We start from the raw sequence: 18143 nt of genomic DNA on the forward strand, positions 1-18143 counted from the left end.
ACACAAGATCAGGGTGCAGCTTAAATAAGGCGATAATGGCAAACTTTCCAGATCCTTCAGGTAGGTGTAGAAATACTGCAACTGTCACTGGATAAAGTGGTGTATTCAATCTTAGGAAGGCTAATCTCTGGCTTCCAAAATCACAGGTTGCCTAAACTGCTTTCAAAAGCATGTTTCTGCACATCAACTTGGAAGGAATCATATATTTGATTTTTCAAATATTTCTCGAACAGAACCATTCCTATGCACACAGAGTTGTTGTGGAAAGATTTTCACGATCATGCAGCAATAATGAAGTCCTTACATTTAGTCACAGAGATTTCCTAACATAACATTTCGACAAATGCACGCATTTCAACTTCTCCCGTTACCTTTGGGAGTTGTTGATGCACTGCAGACTGACCAGACAAAATAAAATATCTCCAAGAAAATGTTTATTCTTTGTAAACCCCACAGAAGAAATTATGCAGCCAAGACCAAAGAATTCAACGAAAGAAGTGCCAAAAAGGCAGCAGAATTCGGGAACTTCAACACAAAATCAGTGACAATATTCCATGTTTTTCACAAAGCTGAAAAACCTATGACAAGTTTAAATAACACTTTTATGGTGACAGGTTACACAAGATGATTCAAAAATGCAAATGACAGCAACATACACACCTGGCTAAATCTAGACGTTTTAACCCAAAAGAAACGCTGTGATTCAGTAATACTTCTAATTGAACGAACAGTTTTTTTCTACTTCATTGTTTTTTAATGAGTGTACATGCCAATTAACATTAAATCCTTACAATTTAGAAGAACATGGTTCTTCCATAATCTACTGCAGGTGTGCAGAAGCATAATGTTTGGCTTAAAGGTTTTCAAATTTCCAATACAGTTTGCTTTTTAGCTAACATTTTCAAACACTTGAACAGTTTCCAGCGCAAACACCTTAATAACGCAAAATGCACGTTTCAACTGAACTCTTTTTTTCCTGCTTTTAATTCCCTTTATTCGTTTATTCTAACTTTAAAAAAAAAAAACCTTCTTGGCACAATAGATGAGTGATTCCCAGCTCCGTTAATTTTCTTTAACACAATCGGATTTCAATTTTGAATAGTAGCTGAAAAACAAAGCAGGTGTCCTCGTTTCAGCCTACGCTGTACTCGTTGCCACAAGGCCGTGCTTTCGCATCTGAGAAGTGGTGGAAGTGTGGGCACAGAGAGAAAGAACTGGATGGGACAAAACAATTCTACTCGTTTAGTCAACTAAAAAAAAACGACAGCAAAATCCTAGGAAAGGCTTCCGGAAAGTAGAAGTGCAGTAGGCGGTCACTGTAGATGTAGTGAAAGCCTCCAAGTTCTCCCCTCAAGTAACTAATGTGCACACACTTGCATTCACAATAATGCTTCTGATAATATTACCATGCCTTTCAGGATACTTTTGACTAAAGGCAAGTAAAAGAACACTGAAGATTTTTTGGCTTAATTTGAGCTCAAAGTAGTTAATCTTGCATAAGGAGATAGATGTACACGCTAATGTTCCTCTCACTGTCGGATTATCAGACTCACCTTACCAGATAAGTCCATGTCACGAGAGAAACTCTCATCCAGTCCTCAGCTTTCCTTTTACAAACCACAGCAATCTATAATTCTAATCCAATTGGTTGAACTGAAGTTCTCAGAGTGATGGAAGCCAGGACTGGAGCAGGGTCTCCTAAATTACAAGGAGTCATCTGCAAACGTATACACTAGCTGACTTTTCTGCAAACTCTTTCCATTATTGTAGTAGGGATAAACTACTCACCACCTCTTGAACGACAGTGTGAAAAAAAGAATAGATTCGCCATCCTTTTCACCGAAAAGGTAACAAACAGAAATGTTTATAAAACAGAAAGCCAATCCACATCACTGTTGCAAAACGTGTTACACGCTCTTTGCCCACAGCATAACTGGGGTGAATTAACGCCTTGATTCAGATCATGTGGGATTCAGTACTATGCACGTCTGTGTACAAGTCACTGCTTTTAGGCAAAATCGGGCACATTGACAAAAATGCAACCTACAGTAAGTAGATACCTGCTGTAAAAGAGGAGGCACACTTGTGTGAAATGTGCACATGGTGTTGTAATGAGGGTGGAAAAGACGCTAGGGTGATGAAGAAAAAAAATGTTTTTAACATCAAGTTTCCCCTTGAAATGTCTTCTCCCAAGGCACTGTGAACAAAACGATTAGCAATTCTCAATTACTAAAACATCAACGGGAATAAATATTTCACACAACAATACCCAGTACATTTTCAGGTATTTCTGGTAGCTATTATTTCCCTTTAAAATACAAATACTGCCCCAAAAAATTTGTTTGGTCCACTGCGGGGGGTAATCAAATAATTTCCTGCAACATATCTCTCACATACCATTATTCAACGCAACTAAACATCAGCATTTTGTTGCATTATAAGACCCTTTGACTCCAAGCTTCTACCATTACCGCAAGGATAAGGTTCTTGTGTGTGTCGCTTGATTGTACTAAAGGGTTCAAGATCATAAAGCCCTGCATTTTCAAGAGGAAACCATTACAATACTGCCCAAGGGCAGAATGGGCTACTTGTAACAAGAAGTTTGCTTTCATGGGCTGAACAAAAAAAAACTGAAAGAAAAATAATAAATAACTGCAAAGTTCTGTGAGGTTTTCTAAAAATGTACAAGAGAAAATGATGGGCAGTTCTAGTCAAATCTTGATGTCTTTGTCTGTTTAAACTACAACGGTCTTGCACAATACAATTCCTTCTTAACTGCATGAGATGCTCTTGCGAAAATTGCCTTCGGAGTAGAGTAAACAAAAGTTGGCATTCATTTCTTGAGGGGCTGGTAAACAGAGGCGTTGGGATCAAGTCCAGAAGGGCTGGCCTCCACAAATTTGGAAGAGTAATGAGGAGAAACAGGGCTCAGAGTGCTTGTTGCTGCTGTGTACGTAATGCTCGGCATTACAGCCATAACTTCTGCAATTTTCTGTTTGAGGTCCTTGATCTCTTGATCTTTTTGAATTATCTGCCCTAAAAGAAAAGACAGCAAGTATGTAATCAAATGGGTAAACCGGTCTCACCTTGATTTAACATATCACTTTTACTTAGTTTTACAGGATTTTGGATGGTGGAGCTGTGCAGGTAAGTGGTGGGAGTGGAGGCTGCTTTCCTAGCAAAGCAGAGGCACGTGCCGCCATCTTCAGATGCCAGCTTTGACAGTACAGTTGTGAATGGGATTTGAACAAAACACTTGCATGTCTTTCACCATTTACGCTTACCTGTTGATTCAATTTTACACTTCTGTTGATGTTCACTATAGGTCCACAGAAAATCAGAGATCAAGCTTAATTGATGCTCTCCCCCATTCATAACAAAGTAGGGGGTTATTTTAGCATACAGTACATTTCCTGTGTAACGCCACAGAACTGAGATGGAGGGTGTGGAGAACAAGTGATCTAGTCTTGATGATTTAGAGGGATTCTTGAGGGAATATATGTATATATGTGGAAAAGTGAAGAGGACAGCAATCGTGATGGGATATGAGGGATGGATAGTAAGTAATACATTTGGTTAAATAAGAGTGCTAGGGGATAGTGAGGAGAAGGGTTAAACATGGAGCAGGGCTCCAGTGAGATACACGATGCCTGATTTGATGTTCCCCATCAATTAAAAGGTATGACCACGTTGTGAGTCTTGTGCAATTATTTAAGCTGGGTATTTTAGCCATAGTTGAATTTTCCTTTGTTTTTTAGGCATGGCTTGACAAAGCAGCCATCACTGGACCTAATCTGACCACCAGAAAAAAAGGGTAAATTATCAGTAATGAGAGAGTCGCTTAGGCTCTACCCCATATGGATCCTTCTCTCTACAGGCTTTAAACTGGGCAGAAGCTGTGTGCTTCCACTGTAAAACAGCACTTTTTTTTTAATTTTTTTTTTTACAATTTTAACTTTGTGGGACTGTGTACGCTTGACACAGCGGTCCCTAGTGAGTTAAGCGGACAACTCAATGATCCGGGATAAACTGAGTATTATTATGAAATTATACAACAAAGTCAGGAGTCCAGAACTTCATTATGAAAAGAAAATTAGGGGCAACAGATCTTTAATACTGAATTGCTATTACATACAAATGACATATGAACAGGTATTTCTATGGGTAGAAGATCTGCACTGTGAGAATCCTTCTGAGGCCGTCATACGAGCAGCTGTAATGAAAATGTCACTTACCCAGTGTACATCTGTTCGTGGCATTAGTCGCTGCAGATTCACATGTTTGGCACAGTCCGCTGCCTGGTGTTGGGCTCGGAGTATTACAAGTTGTTTTTCTTCGAAGAAGTCTTTTTGGTCACGGGACCGAAGGACTCCTCCCTCTTTGGCTCCATTGCGCATGGGCGTCGACTCCATCTTAGATTGTTTTCCCCGCAGAGGGTGAGGATGGAGTTGTTTGGTATAAATAGTGCCTATGCAATGGAGTGAATATGTATGTATGATAAGAGTTTCTAAAAATTATTTACAAATGTTCAGATGTTTAAGGTTTATGATCTACTTCTAAACGGCTACAGGCTTCCCGGGGAGGTGGGAGGGTACATGTGAATCTGCAGCGACTAATGCCACGAACAGATGTACACTGGGTAAGTGACATTTTCAGTTCGATGGCATATGTTGCTGCAGATACACATGTTTGGCATAGACTATAAAGCAGTTACCTCCCCTAAAAGCGGTGGTTTAGCCTGTAGGAGTTGAAGTAGTTTGGAATAATGTTCTTAGTACAGCTTGGCCCACTGTAGCTTGTTGTGCATTTAGTACGTCTACACAGTAGTGTTTAGTAAACGTATGAGGCGTAGACCAGGTTGCAGCCTTACATATTTCGCTCATAGGAATGTTTCCTAGAAAGGCCATTGTAGCACCTTTCTTTCTGGTTGAGTGTGCCTTTGGTGTAATAGGCAATTCTCTTTTGGCTTTAAGATAGCATGTTTGAATGCATCTGACTATCCATCTAGCAATGCCTTGTTTAGAGATTGGATTTCCTATGTGTGGTTTTTGAAAAGCTATGAACAGTTGTTTTGTTTTCCTGATTAGCTTTGTTCTGTCAATGTAATACATTAGTGCTCTTTTGATGTCCAATGTATGTAGTGCCCTTTCAGCCACAGAATTTGGTTGTGGGAAGAACACTGGCAATTCTACTGTTTGATTTAAATGGAATGGTGAGATTACTTTTGGCAGAAATTTTGGATTTGTTCTTAGAACTATTTTATTGTTGTGTATTTGAATAAATGGTTCTTGTATGGTAAATGCCTGTATTTCACTTACTCTTCTGAGGGATGTGATTGCAATGAGAAATGCGACCTTCCAGGTTAGATATTGCATTTCACAGGAATGCATGGGTTCGAAAGGGGGACCCATGAGTCTTGTTAAGACGATGTTAAGGTTCCATGAAGGAACTGGTGGTGTTCTTGGTGGTATAATTCTTTTTAGCCCTTCCATGAATGCTTTAATAACTGGTATTCTAAATAGAGACGATGAATGAGTAGTTTGTAGGTAAGCAGATATAGCTGCGAGGTGTATTTTTATAGATGAAAAAGCGAGATTCGCTTTTTGCAAATGTAGTAAGTATCCTACTATGTCTTTAGTAGAGGCATGTACTGGTTGTATTTGATTGGCATGGCAGTAGTAAACAAATCTTTTCCACTTAGATGCATAGCAGTGTCTAGTGGAAGGTTTTCTAGCTTGTTTTATGACCTCCATGCATTCTTGTGTGAGGTCCAAGTGTCCAAATTCTAGGATTTCAGGAGCCAAATTGCCAGATTCAATGATGCTGGGTTTGGATGTCTGATCTGTTGTTTGTGTTGTGTTAACAGATCTGGCCTGTTGGGTAGTTTGACATGCGGTACTAGTGAAAGGTCTAGTAGAGTTGTATACCAAGGTTGTCTTGCCCATGTGGGTGCTATCAGTATGAGTTTGAGTTGGTTTTGACTCAACTTGTTTACTAGATATGGAAGGAGAGGGAGAGGGGGAAAAGCGTACGCAAATATCCCTGACCAATTCATCCATAGAGCATTGCCTTGTGATTCGCGGTGTGGGTACCTGGATGCGAAGTTTTGGCATTTTGAGTTTTCTCTTGTTGCGAACAAATCTATCTGGGGTGTTCCCCAAATTTGAAAGTACTTGTTCAGAACTTGGGGGTGAATTTCCCATTCGTGGACTTGTTGGTGGTCTCGCGAAAGGTTGTCTGCTAGTTGGTTTTGTATTCCTGGAATAAATTGTGCTATTAGGCGAATGTTGTTGTGAATCGCCCACTGCCAAATTTTTTGTGTTAGGAGGCACAATTGTGTTGAGTGTGTTCCTCCTTGTTTGTTTAGATAATACATTGTTGTCATGTTGTCTGTTTTGACAAGAATGTATTTGTGTGTTATTATGGGTTGGAAGGCTTTTAACGCTAGAAATACTGCCAACAGTTCTAGGTAATTGATATGAAGTTTTGTTTCGTGTATATCCCATTGTCCTTGAATGCTGTGGTGATTGAGGTGTGCTCCCCACCCTGTCATGGAAGCATCTGTTGTTATAACGTATTGAGGCACTGGGTCCTGAAATGTCCGCCCTTTGTTTAAATTTTTGCTGTTCCACCATAGAAGCGAGAGGTATGTTTGGCGGTCTACCAACACCAGATTTTGAAGTTGACCCTGTGCCTGTGACCATTGTGATGCTAGACACTGTTGTAAGGGTCGCATGTGTAGTCTTGCGTTTGGGACAATGGCTATGCATGATGACATCATGCCTAGAAGTTTTAGCACAAATTTTGCTTGTATCTTTTGGTTTGGAAACATAGCACTTATTAGCTTGTGGAATGCTTGCACTCTTTGTGGACTTGGAGTGGCAATTCCTTTTGATGTGTTGATGGTTGCTCCTAGATATTGTTGTGTTTGACACGGTTCTAGGTGTGATTTTGTGTAGTTGATGGAAAACCCCAGTTTGTGAAGGGTTTGTATGACAAAGGTGGTGTCGTTTGCGCATTTTTTTACTGTGTTGGTTTTGATTAGCCAGTCGTCTAGGTAAGGGAACACATGTATCTGTTGTCTCCTGATGTGTGCTGCTACTACTGCTAGACATTTTGTGAACACTCTTGGTGCAGTTGTTATTCCGAATGGCAACACCTTGAATTGGTAATGTATTCCTTTGAATACGAACCGTAGGTACTTTCTGTGAGAAGGGTGTATTGGTATATGAAAGTACGCATCCTTTAGGTCTAATGTGGTCATGTAATCTTGCTGTTTGAGCAGTGGAATGATGTCTTGTAGTGTGACCATGTGAAAATGGTCCGATATGATGTAGGTATTTAGTGTCCTGAGATCTAATATTGGTCTCAATGTTTCGTCTCTTTTTGGAATTAGAAAGTACAGGGAGTAAACTCCTGTGTTTTTTTGTTGTACTGGTACTAATTCTATTGCATCCTTTTGCAGTAGTGCTTGAACTTCTAGTCCTAAAAGTTCTAAATGATGTTGTGACATTTTGCGTGTTTTGGGGGGGATGTTTGGTGGGAAGTTGTGGAATTCTATGCAATAGCCATGTTGGATTATTGCTAATACCCAATTGTCTGTTGTAATCTGTTGCCAAGATTGGTAGAATTGGCTTAGTCTTCCCCCCACTGGTGTTGAGTGAAGGGGTTGCGTGACTTGAAAGTCACTGTTTAGGTGGAGGTGTTTTTGGAGTCTGGAATCTTCCCCTACTCCTTGGGAATTGACCCCCCCGATATCCCCTGAAACCACCCCTTTGGAAGGAACCCTGATATGGTGTGGTTCTTGATTGTTGGCTGGTGGTGTCTGTGGGTTGGCCACGAAACCCCCCTCTAAATGGAGTTTTTCTGAAAGAGCCTCTGCTCTGCGGGGAGTAGAGTGCGCCCATGGCTTTGGCCGTGTCTGTGTCCTTTTTAAGTTTTTCAATGGCTGTATCCACTTCCGAGCCAAACAGTTGTTTCTCGTTGAAGGGCATATTAAGGACAGCCTGCTGGATTTCAGGTTTGAAGCCTGAAGTGCGTAGCCAAGCGTGTCTCCTTATGGTGACAGCAGTGTTGACTGTTCTTGCTGCAGTATCGGCTGCGTCTAGTGAAGAGCGGATTTGATTGTTTGAGATCGTTTGTCCCTCTTCCACTATTTGCTGCGCCCTTTTTTGGTATTCCTGGGGAAGATGGTCTACGAGAAGTTGCATCTCGTCCCAGTGTGCGCGGTCATATCTGGCCAGCAGCGCTTGTGAATTTGCGATGCGCCACTGGTTGGCTGCCTGTGACGCCACTCTTTTCCCTGCCGCGTCAAATTTTCGGCTTTCTTTGTCCGGAGGTGGGGCGTCGCCAGATGTATGTGAATTTGCTCTTTTGCGAGCTGCCCCTACTACCACAGAGTCGGGTGGTAACTGCGAAGTAATAAACACTGGGTCTGTGGGTGGTGGTTTGTATTTCTTATCCACCCTTGGGGTGATGGCTCTTGATTTTACGGGCTCCTCAAAAATTTGTTTTGCGTGCCGTAACATCCCTGGTAGCATTGGGAGACATTGATATTGGCTATGTGTAGCCGAGAGGGTGTTAAATAAGAAATCATCCTCTATAGGATCGGAATGCAGTTGGACATTGTGGAAGTCTGCAGCCCTAGCCACCAGTTGCGAGTATGAGGTACTGTCCTCTGGCGGTGACGGCTTTGTGGGGTATGACTCGGGATCATTGTCCGGCACTGGGGTGTCATACAGGTCCCAAGCGTCTTGATCCTGATCGTCATGACTTATGGTAGTTTGCGCTGGTGAGTGCATTTGTGGCGGTGTTTGTGCCGGCGATGCCTGTGGAGGAGAGGGCGGAGGCGTGACTTTTTTAACCACTTTGGCTTGTGGTTGTGTGTCATCCTTTGGAAGTCCGATCTTTCTTTTCCTCATGATTGGGGGAAGGGTTGATATCTTCCCTGTATCTTGCTGGATGCACAGTCTCTTTTGTGTGTAGTCCGATTCTACACTTTGGAGCTCTTGTCCAAATTTGTGCATTTGGCCACTTAGTCCTTGTTCCTCTGAGTAGGATGAAGGTGTGGTATTTTTCGGCGCCGAGAGAGAATCTTTTTTCGGTTTCGGCACCGACAGAATTTTTGTTCCTTTCGGCATGGATTCTCGGTGCCGATGTCTTTCGGTGCCGGTATCTTGTTTTTGTCTCTCGGAGCCGCTTTCTCGGCTCCGAGGTTGCTCCATGGCGGTCCCTCGACCGGAGTCGGGTGTCTTCGCTATGGGCGTGCCCTTTTTCGGCCCCTTCGACGGGTCGCCTGATTTATGGGTCGAGCCATGGCCTGTTGGCAGTGGCGTCCCCTGGGCTTTTGGTTTGTCGATGGATTTACTTTTCGACGTCTTACTCACAGTTTGTTGCTGTTGTTCGACGTCGGAGTCTCCGGATTCTGATTCCGGAACCGAGAATGTTTCCTCTTCGTCGTCGAAACGTTGTTTTGTCGACGTGGACGCCATTTGGTGACGCCTGGCTCTTCGGTCCCGGAGTGTTTTTCTGGACCGGAAGGCTCGACAGGCTTCACAGGTATCCTCCTTGTGCTCGGGGGACAAGCACAAGTTACAGACCAAGTGCTGATCTGTATAAGGATACTTACTGTGACATTTTGGGCAGAAACGAAACGGGGTCCGTTCCATCGGCTTCGATGTCGCACGCGGTCGGGCCGACCAGGCCCCGATGGGGGATCGAAACTGCCCCAAAGTCTTCCGATGATCGGTGTCGATGTACCTAACTATCCCGATACCGAACGGAACAATACCGACGCTTTCTTCCGAGATTCTGACTAACTTTCCGAACCGAAACACTGAGCGAAAAGGAATACGTCCGAACCCGACAGCGGAAAAAAAACAATCTAAGATGGAGTCGACGCCCATGCGCAATGGAGCCAAAGAGGGAGGAGTCCTTCGGTCCCGTGACCAAAAAGACTTCTTCGAAGAAAAACAACTTGTAATACTCCGAGCCCAACACCAGGCAGCGGACTGTGCCAAACATGTGTATCTGCAGCAACATATGCCATCGAACATTATTTTTCCAACTGCAACGTTATACATGTTTGTAATTTTGATAGTGTGGCTAATAGTTACCTAGTGAAAAAGCTTATGCTTAATACAGTAGGCTTGAACCGATCACAATGAAAAGCCAACTATAAAGGCTTCGTGCCTCCTTGGTGTACAAGGAAAAGTTATGTCATATGTATGATCTGTTTATTATGAAAAGTTAGGACAAAGGCAGTCGGCCTGACTTGTTGGCTATAAAAAGCATGTGCTAGAACTATTGGCCTTTAAGAGTGGATTATTACACTGTGTTAGAGCTTGCAGACATTTATTTTGTTACATATGAATTTACAGATTAGACTCACAGGCAATGGTTTTGCTGTTGATTACCTCACTCTGACAAACCCCTGCAAAACGATGTGCAAAACGTAAACCCTTATTAGGCTTTCATAGGATTAAATGTATATTATGAAGAAGTAATGCATATGGTGGGTGGATTATGGATACAGGAGTACAAGAATGAGTGACAAATTACACGATGGTTGATTTATTAGATGCTTAAACTAAGTTTTAAACTATACATTTTGGCATTACCAATTCTTGTTGTACTTGTAAAAACAATCTCTTAAGTATAAAAGAGGGAGATATAGACATGCAGAAAACTAAATAAATAAAGACAAATACGCACATACTCTAAAAGCTACAGAGAATGACTGCAACATTATGGGGGCTAGTGGGGACACACACACACACACACACACACACACACACATATCTACAGTAAACCATACTAAGATAAATACACAGAGAACCTAACACAAAAGAGAGACGACATTGGAAGAGATGAAGAAAAATTATTGGTAGGCGCACACAGAAGCAGTAGCAAGAGTGAACGAAGCAAGAGCAAACAAAGATGAGGAGATTAACGTACTAGCAGTCACTTAGCAATAGGGCAACAGAGGAATAATAGGAAGCTGATTGATTAAATATTATGTATATATTCACTTAAAAAAACAAAGGTTACAGGGACCTTATAGTTAGGCTCACATTTTAAACATACAAAACCACAGAAATTCACCAGTTATAGTTAGAGTTACTTCAAGTAACTATAACTCACTCCCCCCGCCATGCACATTTTTTCGTCAAAAATGTTACTGCAAATATTACATTGATATTATCGATGATGTTATCAAAAATGCCATCAGTGCCGTAATTTGTGGGGTCATTAGAAGTGCATGGCTAAGGCGTGAGTTATAGTTACCTTAGGGAACGAGTTATAGTTACTTGAGGTAACTGTTACTATACATTAATATAACCACCACTGTGCGTGGCGGCGGTTGGCTCAAGCCAGGTCCTGAGGCCAACCTCCTATAAGCACCCAACCTTGCACCATGCACAGCCTTTGCCCGTATGCAGTGGAGGTTGCCCGCAATAACTGGCCTGCAGCTAGACCCTGCAGGCAACACCCCCTAACCAATGCTGTGCCCAGTCCCTTGGCCACACCCACCAGCGGAAGTTGGCTGCGGCCTCTCTGGGTGTCAGAATTGCTGTGAGAGGGTGTATCTGGGGGGTGACAGTGGCTGCGAGAGTTTTTGTCGGGTGTGACGGTGCATACATCAGTATTTTAGTGGGTGCATATGCATGTGGTGTGTGCCGGCTGTGAGTGTTTGCATGAAGTTGTCAGTGGGTCTGTGAGTGGGTATGTAAATGTCTGAGTAAGTGAGTGGGAGAAAGAATGTAAGAGAGAGATAGTGAATTTTTATGCTCTGATGTATGAGCTACTTAAAATTAGATACTTCTGCACAATTTGAAAAAAAAAAGTATTAGTTATTTAAAAACCTTTCCGTATGAGCCTTAAATATTTTTGCATAAAAGAAATTAGGAAAACAAGTCTGGCTGGACTTGAACCCTAAATGCTCCTTTACACTGAGCTAATTAATTTATTTTAGTTTTTTTAATTATTTAACCCCTCCCTTTTCTCGTAACCCACTGGACGGATCACCCCAAAACTTTCTAGATAACAGCTGACCTGACTGGCAAGTTTGTTTGGAAAGTTTTTTGAAGATTCGTCAAGCAGAGCTAAAGATATAGGCAAGTAAAAAAACTATTTTTATATAGAAACTAGGTCCTAACTATAACTACCTGGCTTTTGTCATTTTGCAGCTCGGCAAGGTTGACACTGTGTCAAACCTATGCTTAAAGACTTTGCTGTACAAATGGCAAAAGACTTTGTCACTATCTAGCTCGGCGTGGATAGCACTGTGCTGATCCAATGCTTAAAAACTTTGCTAGATAAACAGACATTTGAGGTGAGCAAATCTAGAGTGTCGCTGGTGTTGCAGGGTGCTCCTTACTAGAGCTGCTCTCCACCTAAACTTGGGAACTACCCAGAGTTCTCTATTCTTCTTTTTTGCATATATATATATATATATAGATAGATAGATATGAGAGAGAGATACACACACATTATATATTATATATGTATATATGTGTATATATATATATATATATATATATATATATATATATATATGGAAAATGTCACTTACCCAGTGTACATCTGTTTGTGGCATGTAGTGCTGCAGATTCACATGCACCCTCCCTGGAAGCCTGTGGTCGTTGCAGTTTATATATTTTGTACATATGTATATACATTAGCATGGACATCTATTTTTACTTACTATTTATATACAACATTTATATTACTACACTCTATCACTTCTTCCTACACCCTTTTGCGGGAAAACAATCTAACAACAGAGTCGTTGCCCATGTGCAGTATGACTGAGAGGAGGAGTCACTCAATCCTGTGACTCCAAAAAGACTTATTCGAAGAAAAACAACTTGTAACACTCCGAGCCAAACAATAGATGGTGAAATCTGCAGCATTACATGCCAGAAGCAGATGTACACTAGATAAGTGACATTTTCCGTTCGATAGCATGTGTAGCAGTAGATACACATGCTATGCATAGACTACGAAGCAGTTACTCCCCCCCAAGAAATGGCGTGGCTAGCCTGTAGGAGTTGGCATTGTTTGAAATAATGTTCTTAAGACAATTTGACCAACATTGGCCTGTTGCTTTGAAAATACATCTATACAGTAATGCTTTGTAAATGTATGTGGTGTAGAGCACATGGAAGCTTTGCATATGTCTGCCCATTGGTATGTTTCCTAAAAATGCCATAGATGCACCTTTTTTCCTAGTGGAATTGTTTTAGGTGTGATTAAAAGTTGTCTTTTTGCCTTGATGTAAAATGTATGTATACATATAACAATCCATTTTGCTAATCCTTGTTTAGAGATAGGATTGCCCTTATGTGGTTGCTGAAAAGCAACAAAAAATTGTTTCCCTAAAATCTAAGTTCTATCTATATAGTACATAAGAGCTCTTTTGAGGTCCAGAGTATGAAGAGCTCTTTCTGCAACTGAGTCAGGCTGTGAGAAGAAGACTGGCAATTCCACTGTTTGGTTTATGTGAAAAGGCAATACCACCTTTGGCAGAAATTTCAGATTGGTTCTAAATACAACTTTATGTTTGTGAACTTGGAAAAAAGGTTCTTCAAGAGTTAATGATTGTATTTCACTAACTCTATGTAATGAAGTAATAGCTACTAGGAAAGCAACTTTCCAAGTTAAGAATTGAATCTGACATGAATGCATGGGTTCAAAAGGTGGGCCCATAAATCTTGTGAGTACAATATTGAGATTTCAAGCAGGAACAGGTGGTGTTCTGGGTGGAATAATTTGTTTTAGTCCTTCCATGAAGGCTTTTATAACTGGGACTCTAAAGAGTGGCAGTAAGATGAATTTTAATAGATGAGAAAGCTAAATGTGATTTCTGTAAATGAGTAGGTAGCATATAATATCTTGTATTGATGCTGTAAGTGGGCCAGTATTTTTGGATTGACAGTAATAAACAACTCTTTCCCATTTGTTAGCATAGCATTGTCTAGTTGTGGGCTTGCATGCTGGTTTGAGCACTTCCATGCATTCTAATAGAAAGTTGTAAGTATCCAAATTCTATGACTTCAGGAGCCAAATCGCTAAGTTGAGAGCACTGGGATTTGGATGCCTGATTTGTCCTTTGTTTTACGTTAACAAATCCGGTCTGTTTGGAAGTTTGTAGTGAGGTACTACTGACAGGTCTATGAGTGTTGTGTACCAATGTTGTTGTGTCCACGTTGGGGCTATGAGTTTAATGGTGAGAGAAGTTTGAAACAGTTTGTTGACCAGAAATGACCAAAAATGGAAGTAGCGGGGGAGGGGAAAAAGCATAAGCAAATATCCCTGACCAGTTGGTCCACAGAGCATTGCCCTTGGACAGAGGGTGCGGGTGTCTGGATGCGAAGGTTTGGCATTTTGCGTTTTCGCTTGTTGCGAATAGGTCTATTTCTGGTGTCCCCCACTTTTGAAAGTACTGATGAAGTACTTGGTAGTGAATTTCCCATTTGTGTATCTGTTGGTGTGTTCTGCTTAGGAGATCCGCTAACTGATTGTGTAGTCCTGGGATGTATTCTGCTAGTAGGTGAATTTGATTGTGAATTGCCCATTGCCATATTGAGTGGGCTAGAAGGGAAAGTTGTGATGAATGTGTCCCACCTTTTTTCTTTAGGTAATACATGGTCGTCATATTGTCTGTTTTTATCAAGACAGTCTTGTGTTTGAGAAGTGGCTGAAAAGCTTTTAGGGCAAGAAACACAGCTAATAATTCTAAATGGTTTATGTGATAATTTTGTTGTTTTTAATCCCATTCCCCTTGAATGGCAAGGTTGTTGAGATGAGCTCCCCAACCAGTCATTGATACATCTGTTATTGTGGTCTGAGGCACAGGGTCTTTAAATGACCACCCCTTCATTAAATTGCTGACATTCCACCATTGAAGGGACTTGTGCGTTTGGTGGACTAACACTAGATCTTGCAACTGACCTTGTGCTTGAGACCACTGCTGTGAGAGGCACTGTTGTAGTGTCCTCTTGTTTAGTCTTGCATGCAGTACTATTGCTATGCAAGATGCCATGATTCCCAATAGTTTCATGATAAATCTTACAGTGTATTGTTGATTTGGCTGCATCAGTGGTATGAGATTTTGAAAAGCTTGTATCCTTTGTATATTTGGATAGGCTAAGGCTTGTTGTGTATTGTGAATAGCACCTAGGTAAGGCTGCACCTGTGCTGGATGAAGATAGGATTTTTGGTGGTTGAGAGTGAACCCTAGTCTATGTAGGGTCTCTATTGTGTATTAAGTGTGTTTTTAACATTGTATAAAATTGCTTGATTTTTATTAGCCATTTATCTAGATATGGAAAGACATGTATGTGTTGTCTTCTTAGGTAGGCTGCTACTACCGCTAGACATTTTGTGAATACCCTTGGAGCTGTTATGCCGAATGGTAGAACTTTGAATTGATAATGGTTTCCTGCTATCACAAACCTTAGGTATTTTCTGTGAGCTGGATGGATGGGTATATGAAAATGCCCATCTCTGAGGTCTACGGCAGTCAAGTAATCTTGTTTTTGTAGTAGTGGAATGACGTCCTGCAGAGTTAGCATGTGAAAGTGTTCTGACAGGATATATAGATTTAGTGATCGGAGATCTAGGATAGGCCTGAGAGTGCTATCCTTTTTGGGAATGGGGAAGTATAGTGAGTATACTCGTGTTCCTTATTGAGAATGTGGGACCAATTCTATTGCTTGTTTTAGTAGTAGCGATTGTACTTCTTGTTGTAACAGAACATTGTGTTCTGGGGACAGTTTGAGATAACGGGGAGGAATGTTTGGGGGCAGAAATCAATTCTAGGCAATAGCCATTGCGGAGTATTGACAATACCCATTGATCTGCGGTGATATTTTGCGATTTGGAGTGGAACTGCTGCAGTCTGCCCCCACAGGAGATGTGTGGGGTTGAGGGATGGTAAATAAGTCACTGTTAAGATGGGGTAGTGGCTTGTTTTGAAGTCTGGAACTCACCTCTAGTTCTAAAGTATTGGCCTCTATAAGACCCTCTAAATCCCCCTCTCTTGTACTGCAGTTGCCCTTGTTTTGCCTGTGAGGTAGAAGCCTCTGTGGATTGTGGCTTGAATCCACCTCTGAATTGTTGTCTGCGAAAGGAGCCTCTATATGGTGTTGTGTATAAGGCTCCCATTGCTTTTGCAGTGTCTGAGTCGTTCTTCATTTTTTCTATGGCTGTGTCGACTTCAGGGCCAAACAGGTGCTTTTTATTAAAAAGCATATTCAGCACTGCCTGCTGTATTTCTGGCTTGAAACCAGAGGAAAATAGCCATACATGTCTACGTATAGTGATGGCAGTATTGGTGCTTCTAGCTGCTGTATCTGCAGCATCAAGGGCAGACCGTATTTGATTGTTGCTTATGGCCTGATCCTCTTCCACAATCTGTTGTGCCCTCTTTTGGTGTTCCTTTGGGAGGTGTTGTAGGAGTTCCTGCATGTCATCCCAATGGGCTCTATCGTACCTTGCAAGCAAGACTTACGAGTTTGCAATTCGCCACTGATTGGCAGCCTGTGTCGCTAACTTCTTGCCAGCAGCATCAAATATTCTACTCTCTTTGTCGGGGAGGAGTATCCCCTGACGATTGGCTATTAGCCCTCTTTCTAGCCGCACATACTACCACTGAGTCTGGAAGAACTTGGTTGGTTATATAATCAGGGTCTGTAGGAGCAGATATATATATATATTTTTTTTTTTATCAATGTGTGGTGTTATTACCCTAGCTTTGACTGGCTCACTGAATATATGATCTGCATGTTTAATCATGCCAGGTAGCATTGGAAGGCATTTATATTTTGAGTGCATGGAGGATAGTGTGTTAAAGAGAAAATCCTCTTCTAGGGGTTCAGTGTGCATAAGCACCCCATGGTACGCTGCTGCCCTGGAAATAACCTACAAGTATGCAGTAGTGTCTTATGGTGGAGAAGGCTTAAAAGGGTATAAGTCTGGGTCATTGTCAGGGATAGGATCTGAATCGTAGAGATCCCAAGGATCAACTGTATCACCATGTGAATATTGTGAATGAGTTGGTGAAGGCAAAGGTGGTGGGCTAGTGGGTGGTGGCGAAAAAACGTTGTGGTGAATGAGGGGGAGAAGTATGGGTAGGTAATGGCTCCTTCTGTTTATACATTTTTACTGGTGGTGGAGCAGTGTTTAATTGTCATTGAAAGGCCAACTTTCTCTTGATTTGTAGAGGAGGTGCAGTAATTATTCTGCCAGTCTCTTTATGGATGTGAATCCTTGATTGTCTTTCATCCATAATCTCAAGGAGAGGTTGGATCTCAGTGTCCTCAGAAACATGATCAGAATGTCTAGAAGACTGTTCATCCAAAGATTGGGAGCTCTGTTTAAGATGGCTCGAAAGTCCTTGCTCTTCTGAATATGAAGATTTTTTCGGCTCAGAAGATGGTAGTTTTTTCGGGCCAGAAAATACAGCCCGTTGTTTCGGCTCTGAAGCAGGGTGTCGAGGCTTCATCTCCGAGGAGTGAGGACGCGTGCTCGAGTATGAAGTAGAACTCTTGATGGATTTCCTTGACTCCAATACCGATGGAGGAGTGGCCTTTTCCGACGCCAAACCCGAAGGTCAGTCGATGAGTCTTTTTTCGGGTCGAACCATGGCTCTCTGGCAGTGGTGTACCCAAGGCCTTTGAGGATTTTTTTTTAGAAGTGGGCGTAGGGGCAGACGTACTCACGTGCTGACCAGCAGCGATAGGCCTATCTTAAACGAGATCAAAACAAAACTGACGAACAAGGGAGTTTTCTAAAGTTTCCGATTCGAAATCTCGGAGCGAGAGGAAACATGTCCGAACCCGACAGCGGAAAGAAATCAATCTAACAACAGAGTTGATGCCCATGCGCAGTATGACCGAGAGGAGTCACCACTCGATCCAGTGACTCCGAAAAGACTTCTTCGAAGAAAAACAACTTGTAACACTCTGAGCCCAACACTAGATGGCGGAATAATGCATAGCATGTGTAGCTGCAGATACACATGCTATCAAACACACACACACACATATATATATATATATATATATATATATATATATATATATATATATATATATATATATATATATATATATATCGCAACTGAAAAACCAGCGAGA

General features: G+C 41.6%; 1 protein-coding gene across 1 annotated transcript in view; it reads right to left on the reverse strand.

Annotated features, from left to right (window-relative positions):
• Nucleotides 1–417: 417 nt before the first annotated feature.
• Nucleotides 418–18143, reverse strand: part of MACO1 (macoilin 1) — a 239647-nt gene continuing 221921 nt past the window's right edge. Inside the window, exon 11 of the mRNA XM_069223924.1 lies at nucleotides 418–3036. Within this exon, the coding sequence (XP_069080025.1) occupies nucleotides 2834–3036 (203 nt within the window). The 3' untranslated portion in view covers nucleotides 418–2833. The remainder of the gene's footprint in view (nucleotides 3037–18143) is intronic.

The sequence above is a fragment of the Pleurodeles waltl genome, chromosome 3_1, assembly GCF_031143425.1.
Source record: "Pleurodeles waltl isolate 20211129_DDA chromosome 3_1, aPleWal1.hap1.20221129, whole genome shotgun sequence".
NCBI classification, from domain to species: Eukaryota; Metazoa; Chordata; class Amphibia; order Caudata; family Salamandridae; genus Pleurodeles; species Pleurodeles waltl.